The 12,727-nt window shown below is 45.0% G+C and overlaps 1 protein-coding gene across 1 annotated transcript in view; it reads left to right on the top strand.

The window, feature by feature from the left end:
• KCNB1 (potassium voltage-gated channel, Shab-related subfamily, member 1) overlaps positions 1 to 10,749 on the top strand; it is a 125,473-nt gene extending 114,724 nt beyond the window's left edge. Inside the window, exon 2 of the mRNA XM_010154629.1 lies at positions 8,728 to 10,749. Within this exon, the coding sequence (XP_010152931.1) occupies positions 8,728 to 10,749 (2,022 nt within the window). The remainder of the gene's footprint in view (positions 1 to 8,727) is intronic.
• Positions 10,750 to 12,727: the final 1,978 nt, after the last annotated feature.

The raw sequence follows: 12,727 nt of genomic DNA, 5'->3' as shown, positions 1-12,727 counted from the left end.
CAGCCTGGGCAAAGGCTGCACCCACAGTATGGGAGGATTTGTCTCCTTAAAGGAGTATATCTCCCTCAAATTGTGAGGCAGAAAAGTGCCTCAGCATAAATATTGTGCCCTTGTTCCAAGTGTGAATGGAAAACAAACCCTCTGAAACCTGCTGGAGAAACCTCCCATGGTTTCCTCCCATGGCAGAAGGAGCCCAGGGGAGGGGTCCCAGGAAGTTGAAGTCACTCCTTAGGAACAGCCTCCTGAACACTCAGACACTCGGGTAACAGGGCCATGATAGTGTCAAACATATTAAACAGATAGAGGATATTTCCAGTGCCTTTCTATCTATAGGGATTTACTGTTCTGCAGGCTTCCCTGTCTCTTCATAATGCCATTAGTGTGGCTGATGCTGGTAACTGGATTTGCCAATTCTCCTAACACGTTTCTGAAAAAAAATGTTAAACAGGTCACCATTTTTGCAGACAAAACATCACTTGAGCTCTGTTCCAATTTCCTCGCTATGTGGCAACCCAGTATGGTATCCATGACTAGGTAAATCTCCCTGCAGCAAAACTAATTATACCTTTTGGTGAGAAAGCAGCAGTGGAACTGGTCTTCCAAAAAATTCCACACTATAATATGCAGGACTAATGTGCCTCAGATTTGAAAGAATTAATATCAATTATTCTCATGCATATTCATGAGAGGAAGACTGGTTTAGCAATCAAGCTAATAGTTTTTGCTTAATTACATTTAGTTGATTTCATGCTATCTTGGCACATTCCTGATTGAATTTAACCATTACAAAAAAACCCTCCCACAACTACTCCAGCAAACACCAACACTTTCAGCTCAGCATCCCCTGTAAATAGCATCGGAGGCTGAACAGACTGCTGGGACAGTGGGAGTTGATCGGGAGCATTTTCTCTGCCTGCTGCAGGGTAAAATCACAAAAGCATCTTGAAGAGCAGTTCCCAGGTGTTCACCAGTGCTGAGGGTTAAGGCATTCTTGGTTTTGTTTTTCTGAATCCAAATCTTTGTCAATGTCAGGAATGGGAGATGGACCTGAAGGGGAGGACCAAGCTGGAGGGAAGTTTTTGTCTGGGTAGGTGGTCTGGAGCCTGACCCTGGTAACAGCTATTAGCTTGCTGTGGTGCAGAGGGTTGAAGAGCAGGTGGGATGTTCTGTGTGGTTTTTGGGGGAGGGGGCTGTTTCAGCACTTGGTCTGCCTGTGCTTGTCTTCCAGGGAAAGACCAGGGTGTGCAATACCGCACTGCCGTTCCCATTTCAGTGCTGCAAGACCAGCATTTTGTGTGGCACAAAGGGTGGGAATGTGTGAGCAAGATGAAGACATAGTGGGTCAGGCAAGAGGGCTGGGAAGGGTGATGGAGTGCTCACGAGGGACCCCCGGGTCAGGCTGGTGGGGGAACTGAAGAGAGCATGGCTGGACCCCTCCCTGGGAGCATTTGTCACCTTCTGATGTGTGAGGCCTGAGCAGAGCATGCTGACAGGGCTTGAGACAATTAGTTTTGGTGTGTCTGGTCCTCTCGGAGCTGGATCACAGTATCTTGCAGTGGTGCTACTTGCTGGGGTTGCAGTCTTCCTGGGCAGAAGGCAAGGCAAGGAGAAAAACGGGAAACTTGAGCTTTCATGGGCCATGTGTTTGTTTTCTGTTTTGATTTTCCCCATGCTAGCAGCAGCAGAAATAGGACGGATGCTCCCCTCTCATCCTCTCCTGAGCACTATCACTGCACTGACGTCCAAAAGCAGTGTATGCCTTTGAAGTTTGCCTTTTCAGTATTTTCATTCATTTATCATTTTCTTCTCCAGCGCACCATTTGCATCTGGGCTTTGCTCAGAAGGAAGATTGACACCATTTATCATTTAATGGGGTTTGATAACTCTGACAACTAAACATGTTCGTAACAGCATTAAGGAATTTACAGGCAGCCATGCCTGAAGGCTACTTTTCTGCATACTTTAGCTTAGTCAGCAGCAGTTGTAGCTGCAGCTCTCTGGGTGCCTGTAGGCAAACAAAGTATTGACATATAATCAGCAGAAGTATTGTATCCCCTTTTAAACTAAATAGACTTACCCTCTCAGTAGATAAAATTATTACAGCTATAACTGAAATCAAATAATTAACCATTATTCAAACTGGGCTTTTCTAGGCAATGTCAAAATTAAGATCCTGAATATTTCCAAAGCAAAATATAAATGGTTTTATCTTGATTTTGGTTTTATGGATTTTATACCATGCGGTATGGCTTACAGAAGAGCATAGGATTTACATTAGATTTACATTCTCACAGACTGGGCACAGTCACTGGGCATCGCAGGGATATGAGTGAGCTGGTGTGTGCAGGGTCCTACCCCTCCAGAGCACAGATCTCTTGGTGCAAATGGGTCTCAAGGACCCCCGTGGGGCAGGATGCAGAAGTGGCATGTACAGTGCCAGACCAGGGAAAACTCTTTAAGCGTGGGTTTATACTCCATAGGAATCAGTGGGACTTAAGGGGTTTGGAGATTCAAGGTCTTACATTATATCTTAACATCCTTCCACGTGAAAAAGGAGATTAAAGATTCTCTCGTGTTTCCCTTGCAACCCTATCCCCAAGTTTGACCTCAACTTCTTGACATGATCCAAGAAGCAAGTGTTACCTTTCATTATGGCCTCAGCATGTTCTAGAAAAAACATCCCAGTGACCAGAATCATGATATCAGAAACAACCACATTCTGCAAACTCTTTCAGTTAATAAATAAACAGGCATTTTTCTATTGAAGACATGTTTCCTAAAACAAGTCCGTGTCAATAAATACCATAGACATATATAACTGTCATGAGCAGGAGACGTTATTCCCGTGCAGAACGAAGCGGGGAGGAGTTTAAGGAACTCTCCATCTGTTTCTGCACTGTGAGCACGCGGGATATCGCTCAAAATACACTGTGCTCTCTGTTTCTCAGAGCCTGGGGAGATCGAGACTGGCATAGGCATGGCAGGATGGAGCTGGGCAGTCTGACTCAAAGTATATTGTTTGCCTGGGGGAGTAGGGGGCTGCAGGAAAATTCCCTTCGTAAATGGAGCATATGAATGAAACCTGGTCCTGATGCCAAGTTTGTTCTGCAGGCCTTGATGGAGCTAAAAAAGCGCATTAGACAAAACCATTATTGAACTTCTTGATTGCATAACAATTTCCTCATCGTATTTCCAAGAATATTGAATCTATATTCAAACACCCTCCTACTCCCTCCCACACACCACCCCTTCTCCTTGCTATATCAGCTTCATTACAGAATATGAAGACAGAAAAAGCATAGGGCATGTTGCCATGAGCAGATAAATCTCAGATGCTTACACTGAGATTTTAGAGCCATCTATGGGATATGAACCACCGATTCTCATTAATTTTAATGGCCTTGAAAGTCTCCGGTCTTATGCCTTGACCTTAGTTAGGGCCTTCAGCAGCGCCAAGAACAGATAATCAAGCAATAAATATCACCAAACGTAAATGTTGGTAAGTAAAACTTACCCCGCTCTGTGCTGCCTGGGGAGTGGCATGCACAGTTTGGCTGCCCACAGACTGCTGCTACCACAAGCTCAAGAGAGAGACGGGAAATTTCCGAACAGACTGCCTTGTTTGGGGGAGCCCTCTTCCCCTCAGGGAAGAGCACAGACTGTGCCAACACAAAGGATGAATCCCAGGGGCCACTCTCACCCAGCAAGCAGGATCTGGCCCAGAGCAGGAGGATATCTCCCGAAAGGTGTGTGGTGGAGGTTCCCTGCTTAGTTCTGGGGGGGATTTCAGAGTAGAGGGGGATTAATGGCTTACAAGCATGGCATATCCATCCTGACTTAGGAAGCAGCAGTTGCACACAAACTGGCTACACTTACTCACATAATCAGCTTGCTTGTCTCATTTGCATGTGTAATAACCAGCATGTATGTGCAATCATGCTAATCACTTTGAGGCAACCGCTTTAAATTCATTCAGACCCTTGCCCTGCCTGTCTTTGGGTTATTCGGCTTTCACAAAGGAACCATAGGAGCACTCCAGAGATTCACTCAATAAAAACCTTTGTGAAAGACTCGATTTAGTGGAGGAGAAGTTTTTCTTCTGGAATCCTGCCCATACATACTGAGATTTGCACTACCAGCCAGTGCTGGCATTAGGAGCCCATCCAATACCCTCTGCAAGGCACCTAGAAAAGTACCTGATGGGGAATTTCACAGTTTATGGTGTGTTGCTAGAGATGAAATGTAAGAGTAAATGCAGAACCGTAGAGGGAGGGAACCACACAGCTCCTCTCATGCATTCTGTTGGCGGAACTGGCCTGAAAGTTGTGCAGGGAAAAACTAGTCTGAAACCCTGTCAGCTTTAAGGGCGGTGTAAGGCGTCTCTGTGGTGCTCTGTTGTGAATGCCTGCCCAGTAAGACCTGGCCTGTCAGGGCTCCTCTCATCAGCTCCTCTGGAGCCCATGTGAGGACAGTGGAGAACAGCTCTCATGGATGTGGCACCAGAAGTACCTCTGCCACTGATCTGGCCCCAGGCATTTCAGCCTTTTGTGCCTCCACAACTTTTTCCTACGCCTCCACGTTTTAGGCTGCAAGCTTTTCCATTGTTTTAGCTATGTGTTTTATAGGACCTACTGCGGACGTGGAGCATCCAAGTCAGAAGCTCCGGATGTGCCTACAGTGATACTGGAGGTGCCTTCCCCAGCCTCCGTTAACAAGTCAGCATCTGCCAGATTAGTCAGCAGCAAGACCTAGGGGAGGGATTGCAGGAATATGCCCATTTCAGCAGCACTCACAAAATCAAACAGGATCTTGATGCTTAACTTTTCCATCCCTGTTCCTTCTGCAAGTTGAAGCCTGCACTCTAGGGATCTCTCAGTGCTCGAGGCTGTTCAACTTTAACCCTTTGATTGCCAGTCCAGAATTTTTCACCAGCACAAGGGCATCTTGCATGTTTTTTAAGGAATCATGAATACTAGCGCTACAGGCGGAGGCTCTCTTCCCATGCTTACTTCCGTCTCAAGCAGCAGTTCGCAGCCAACACAGCAGTGAGGTTTTGGGTCAGTGCTCTGGAGCAGGGACAATGGGCACGTTTTTACAGTGACCACTTGCCTAAGCAGCTGGAGTCTCATTCACTGCAGAGGATTCTTTCCTGCTCAAGTACCAGTTTGTCCCATTGGCTTTTCTTGTTAGAGAGGAGTGAATCTGGAAGAGAAAAGGAAGGAGGAAGGGCCAGGAAGGGAATCAAAAGTCTGCCTGCCACACAGAGCATCTCTAGAGGTGTTCTTGGTGGTATAAGTGTTTTTCCTTCAGCTTTCTGCCTCTCATTACTGACAGCAGAAAATACAAAAGCTGCCAAACTAGAGGATCAGTATGGCCAAGATAGGAAACCCTATTAGACAGACAGATGGTGATTTCTACAATCTGAAATCTCACACTGTAAATACACTGGGACAGAGCCCTGTCCCACTGAATGCAGTGCTAATGCCTGACAGCAGCAGCTGGATCCAGTTTTCCATGGACAACTGCTCCTTGGGTGTTTTTCGTTGGATGGTGGCTGCAACCAGGGCAAGAGAAGAAGGATCCTCTAAACCTTGCTGGAGATATTTCATCTGCCAGTTTTTTGTACTTGCCAGCTGAAAAGTGCTTTGAATACCTGAGGACAGTCAGCTCGCATTTAGAAGTTTTTCTTAGCCTGACAAGACTCCCAGAGATGTATGATAGCAGTAGATCAATAAGGGGAAAAATCTGTATCTTAGGAGCACAGGTGACATCTTGCTACAACGGACGGGAGAAATGATAAATGTCTCTGTTTATTGCTTAGCTCCCTGGCTAAATCTGCTAAAACAAAACCGAATTTTACCCTCAGATCTCCTGGTTTTCAAATTTATGTTCATCTAGCATTGCCTTGATCTTCAAAGCAGGAAGGTATATCAAAAGAAACAGAAGGTTTGACACCAATTACTGCTGCTGGATGCCATCCGCTGAACAAAGATGGAGTGTTAATATTTACACTCGAAGTGAAGGAGATAAATCACACTAGGTATATCTAAGTCTAGAAATAAGCCCTTCTGTGTATAGTGGGCAGAGATAAAACCAAGCCAAAAAAAAAAAAAAAGAAATTATCATTGAAAACATCCCTACACCTTCAGAAATGTTGGAATGTAAACAAAGAAATTACAGCAAAACCACTAAAAGAGCCTTCTAGGAAAGCAAACCAGGCTCCCTGCTTCTCAGGGGTATTACCTGGTCTTCAGGAGATGGTCTTTTGAAACAACCAACCATGCAGAAGCAGTTAACATCTAAATTTCTCCCCATTTCACCATGAGACACCTACATTCTACTCCCTTTATTCTGAAGCCATCAGTTCAAGCACTTTTCCCTCTGTTCCTCTTCATCCCATGGTTCTTCCTCTTTTTTTTTGCACCCCCCAAGTCTTTCCGTATTTTAGCAGCAAATTCACGGTAGAGGAAGGTAGCGAGGTAGAGGCAAAAGGTTCACTCTGTGAGGGCTCACAGCACAGCTAACAACAAACACTCTTTTAGGCAACCTGTTTAAAAAGAGAAAGGAATGTTCCCAGCATTTTTCCAGTTACAATTTAGTAACTGCAAGTGAAACGATTTGGTAACTGCAAGTGAAACGATTTGGTAGCTGCCAGTGACGCTTTTTTAAAATTCCCTGTCCTACAGTATTGCATAGGGGGCTGTTTACACCATTCACTTCTTCCATCTAATCCAATTTAGACAATAAAACCAGTGTTTAATGGAGTTAATTTTTGTTTCTATTCAAATCTCATTCTTCAGATTAAATTACTAGGTCTGCAGTGTCATGTACAAATCAAAGTTATTCAGTACCTTTTAGTGAGTTAAAAGGTAAATTATTACATTGATTTGGAAGGGATTTTCTTAACAACAAGTGGATCTTAAAACACTTGTTGAAATCAATATTTAAAAATTGAAATTCTTGCCTTAAATTATGATTTTTTTGAAGGTATATGGGCTTTTCTCCTATAGCCATAGCTTAGGCTTGCTGTATGAATTAAATTTAAATGAGGCTTCCAGACTTTGTGGACCATTTCTGCCATTTGGAGGAGAGGTGAGGCTCTTCTTGGGAAGACCACAGTGTTTCTGAACCATATTGGATCTGCATGTTTCTCCTACAGCAGCCAGGCTTGTTCCACCTTAGAGACTGTCCCTTTATGGATAAATGTTCAGGAGTCTGATATTTCCTGACTATTGGGATGTCTGTGCTGAGCTTGGCTGAAGAGAAATCCTGCAAGAATTTCTTTCTCCAGTTCCCTAGGTGGAAACTATGGATATTCTGGTGTTGTGGGGCTGGCTGAGAAAGGTCGCTGTGAGGAAACCTAGTTATATGGGCAAAAAAGAGTGTGTCAGATTTGTAATTCGTGATGCAGAACTCTTGTCATACGTTTTATAATTCACTGCTTAATATCGTGTAACTAGTCATCGTGCACATACGTCACAATTGATTTCATGCTGCTTTTCTATCAAGGAGGAGAAAAGCGAGCATAAGGCACCAGCTTACACTGAAATGAATACATAAAGCATTACTCACATATACGTGTGTTTTGAAATCATTGCTGGATTTTGGCAGTAACCTAAGTAGCTAGATCTAATCCTGCCCAATTAACAAACTGGAGAAAGAATTCACTGGGAGAAAAAAACATTCCTCAAACTGTCTGTCAGCTTTAAAACCTCCCTAAAATGACTTCAAAAGAAGATGTAGTTAGGGAAAACTGGAAAGTGTAGCATTAATGTCTATATAAAACAGGTACAGAAGGACAGCCTGCCTACACCACCTGAAAGCTGCAAATACCATAATCTAGCACTTCTTGCTTTCCGGCTCTGCAGAGAGTCGGTGGCCCAGGATCCAACCAGATTTATGTGGGCTTGAAGAGATGCTGCTCACTGCAGAACCTTCTCCTCTCACAGCACTCTTCAGCCCATGAGCTGATTTCTGATAATGGATGAGCTCCCCAGGGTTGGACCTGCCCTGCCTTGACCGTCTCAGTGCTGTGCAGTTTGGTTTGCCTGGATGAACTTGCTCTTTCCCCTGGTTGTGATGAGGAGCTAGGATGGCCAGTTGGTCTCATGTAGGGTAGCTCAGAGCTTAAAGCTCAGAAAGCTTGGTAAAGTTTTCATGTATTTCAGAACCATTAAGATACAAATTAGAGATGACTCATTAAAAAAGAATGTATTACTGGTATGCTTAAATGTAGTAGAATTGTACCTACGTCTCTGTAATTAGCCACAGACACCCAGAATTACAGGTGTAACCGTGCATTAAATGGAGGACATCGCTCTGATGGAATCTTGCATTCACAATTGTGTTCCTTCTTGCTTAGATTTCAGAGCCTGTTGTCCAGATGGGCTTTGTTGGGCACCTAATTAGTAGTTAATCAAAAGCTCCTGCTGTGAACTGCTTCACAGCCCTCCTGGCATCCTAGCTGCTCGGTACACATTCCTTGACTACACAGAGATGAAGGCACAGGAGTTGAAGTAGGTGCTTTATCTCCTTTATGCATCTGACATGACTAAAGCAGCTTCCAAAATAAATCACCTCAGGTTGCATTGGTTATCTGACTTCTGTGTACTGAGAGCAAAATTAGTCTTGAGCTGTGTAAGTGGAAATACAGCCATGCGTTAATGGCAGTGATAGATAGCGTAATGTATTCTGAGATGAACTCACTGTTTTCTCTTTCCTTTCCAGATTTTGGCAATCATTTCCATCATGTTTATTGTACTATCTACAATTGCCTTGTCCCTTAACACACTTCCTGAACTACAAGGCGTGGATGAATTTGGGCAGACCACAGATAATCCCCAACTTGCCCACGTGGAAGCGGTGTGCATTGCATGGTTTACAATGGAATACCTCTTACGGTTCCTATCCTCGCCTAAGAAATGGAAGTTTTTCAAAGGCCCGCTGAATGCTATTGATTTGCTAGCTATCTTACCATACTATGTCACTATCTTCCTCACAGAATCCAATAAAAGTGTACTTCAGTTCCAAAATGTACGACGAGTGGTCCAAATATTTCGGATTATGAGGATACTCCGGATTCTAAAGCTCGCCCGGCATTCAACGGGTTTACAGTCCTTGGGGTTTACACTGAGGAGGAGTTACAATGAGCTTGGATTACTCATCTTGTTTTTGGCCATGGGCATTATGATCTTTTCCAGTTTAGTGTTTTTTGCAGAAAAGGACGAGGATGATACAAAATTCAAGAGCATCCCAGCTTCTTTCTGGTGGGCAACAATCACCATGACAACAGTAGGCTATGGAGACATCTACCCCAAAACACTTTTAGGTAAAATAGTAGGAGGACTGTGCTGCATTGCTGGAGTGCTGGTGATAGCTCTTCCCATCCCAATTATTGTCAATAACTTCTCTGAGTTCTACAAAGAGCAGAAGAGGCAGGAGAAAGCCATTAAGCGCAGGGAAGCTCTTGAAAGAGCTAAAAGGAACGGCAGTATTGTTTCCATGAACATGAAGGACGCATTTGCCCGTAGTATAGAACTCATGGACATTGTGGTTGAAAAGAACGGAGAAAGCATAGCCAAAAAGGATAAAGTTCAGGACAATCATTTATCTCCCAGCAAATGGAAATGGACCAAGAGAACACTGTCTGAAACTAGCTCTAGTAAATCTTTTGAAACTAAGGAACAAGGATCTCCAGAAAAAGCCAGGTCATCTTCAAGTCCCCAGCACCTGAATGTCCAACAGCTAGAGGATATGTATAACAAAATGGCAAAGACTCAGTCCCAGCCAAACCTTAATACAAAAGAGTCGAGTCAACCTGGAAAGCAAAAGGAAGAGCTAGAAATGGAAACCCTTCCCGGCCCTATGGTGCCCTTGCTGACGACCCGTGCTGATGGGATCATTGACATGAGGAGCATGTCCAGCATCGACAGCTTCATAAGTTGCGCGGCAGAGTTCCCTGACTCCGGGAGGTTTTCCCATAGCCCGCTCGCTACCCTTCCCTGCAAAGGTGGCATTAACGTGATTCAGGAGCAGAGCAGGCCGGAGGGGAGCTGTGCCAGATTTGTGGAGATGAACCCAAGCTCTGAAAGCAGCCACCGTTCTGCTTTTTTCATAGAAAGTCCCAAAAGCTCCATAAAGGTCAGTAACCCTTTAAAACTAAGATCTCTGAAAGTCAACTTCATGGAAGAGGACACCAGCACATTAGTACCAGCATCCAATGTACTGAGAATATATCCAGACTCTCTCAAGAGCCGGGGAGCTGCTGCTGCTGCCACAGATACTTCCTTACTCTCTGACAGATCTCTCATGAGCCCAGAAACCTCGGTCTACACAACAGCAAGTGCGAGAACACCCCCAAAGTCACCAGAGACGCAGACAGCCATAGCTTTCAACTTCCATGATGCTGGTATACACAAATACATAGATGCTGACACTGATGATGAAGGTCAGCTGCTTTATGATTCAAGTCCGCCCGGAAATGTGAGTCCCAAGTACAATGTTACAAACAGTGGCTATCTAAAGCAAAAGGACAATGTTTATAGAACAGAGAAGAACCATCTAGAAGCTGCTGCTTTACCCACCTCCCCTAAGCTGATAGGGCAAAACTGCATTTACTCTATGGAAGGTATCACTGGAAGAACCCAGGGCAATCAGGGGACTGTCAGACTAGAAAACCACATTTCCCCAGAAGTCCATGTATTACCAGGAAGCGGAGGACATGCTAACACACATGATCAAAGCATCTGAGATGGGCTCCAAAAGAACTTAGTGAAAGTTTAAAGGAATGTCTTTACAGTCAACACAAAAAAAAAAAAAAAAGAGCTTCTGCATGGCATGAACTTGGCTGAAACAAGCCACCTGTTTCTCAAAGTCTGGGGGAGGTCCAGTGTGGGTTTGTGAAAATGTCCTTCTCTGAAACAACTCTAAAGACCTTGCCCACATCAGTCAAAAATAAGGATTGCAAATCATGATCACGCATTGATCTCCTTTCATGTTGTCCAGTGAAGCCAATGTGACCAAATATCCATCCATTCCCCTTGAACGCTAGAGCTCCTTTTGGAAATATTAACACCTGATTTGCATTAGTTCCATAAAGGATGCCGAGGCAGCCAGATTTGAACTCTGGAATAAATTGCTGGGGTTGGTATAAAGCTCTCAAAAACACAATGCTCACTGCTTCAGGGCAGCTGTTCCCATCTACAGCTTTCTCTGATGGATATTGTGTCTAAAGGTAACAGGGAACACTTGCATTATTGGAAAATCCGGGTGAAAACCATTTAAAACAACTAATGGTCTAAAGAAACCAATTATTAAAATGCTCTCTGTGTGTTTAACAATACGATATCCTGTAGGACCTGACGTTTTCTTTTGAAATATCAGCAGGGTGAGTTGCACCACTTGTATCTAATTCCAAACATCCCCTAGGACATAGTGAAACTTGCACTTACCCTCTGCTAAAAATCAATACCTGCCCCCGGGCCAGCGCGTGGCCCTCAGGGGACCCACAGCCCATGCTGGGAAGGCGTGAAGGAGCCATGCAGAAACAGGGCTCTCCGCGGGCATCGCAGCCAGACCCAATTCCCGGCGCCGGGAAGTGTAGGGCTGGAAGGAGAGCCCAGCTCTCACCCTACCCCTCTGTGGAAGGGAGATGCTGGCTGCCCTGCCCCGTGGGGACGACCGAGCACGGCGACGGCGCTGACACTGCGGCTGGCCCCTGTGGCACGTGCCGGGGGTACCGGGACGGCTTCCCAGGCCTCCCCTTCCCACCCGCACGCCGGCTTGAGGCGTCGGCCAAAGTCTCGCCCTTGGCGTAGGAGAGGAACCGGTCGGTCTGAAGCTTTTTGCGCCCGAGCGGCGCAGTGAAAGATATGCAAGTGTTACATAAATATGCAAAAAGAGGGATTCGTTAGCGACCCGCCCTGGGCCTGGCTGTGCTCTCTCTCGCGAGGAAGTCGGGCAGGAGAGGCTCCTGCGAAGCTGCGGCACGAAGCAGCTGCGAGAGACAGGAGAATCAGGCCTGACATTTTAATAGCATCCAGTCATTTTTAAATGAAACAAGAAAAAAAAAAAAGAAAAAAAAATGATCTGACCATTTTAAATGAACCGAACTAGCAGCCACCAGCCTAGGTTTTTAAAATATTATTGTTTCAATAAAGTTATGTCAAATTGTGTAGGAAATAATTTGTCTTTGGTTTTTAATCTCGGGGGGGGAAAAGCACTTTACGTTGACTTTTTGTTGTTGTTGTTGCGATGCTGGAGTAGGATAGCAGAGTGTAACAATCAAGCACTTTAACCAAGCACTATTTTAATTTGTGCCTCCTGTTGTGACCGTGATTTGTTACACGCCTGTAGCAAGTCACAACCTGTCCTGTGATAACTGTGACGGTAATCTTTTATGTTGTTCTCTGTTTCTACTGTAAAACTCAATTGTAAATAACTCTGTCAATGAGCGTTTCCTGACCTATTTCCGAGTACCTGCCGGGGCGTGTCACGATCTGCGTGCAGCAGGTCCGGGGACGTGCTGAGACACGGGACATGGGAGCGGAGGTGCACGGGCGGGAGGAAGACCCCGAGCCACTCAAGTCTGCTGCGTTTTGTTCCTTCCTATTGTGAAAAAAAGCTGTTGGTTAGTCCTGAATGTAAATGTCTGTCCGTCCAAGCTGTACAGTACTTCTGTCTGTAATCCGTAGTAGTGAATGCAGCATGTACGGACAAAAGCAATAAG

Source organism: Eurypyga helias, unplaced genomic scaffold (genome assembly GCF_000690775.1).
Source record: "Eurypyga helias isolate BGI_N326 unplaced genomic scaffold, ASM69077v1 scaffold30026, whole genome shotgun sequence".
Taxonomy (NCBI): Eukaryota; Metazoa; Chordata; class Aves; order Eurypygiformes; family Eurypygidae; genus Eurypyga; species Eurypyga helias.
The sequence above is the reverse complement of the archived record's forward strand: the minus strand, read 5'-3'. Positions and strand labels throughout refer to the sequence as shown.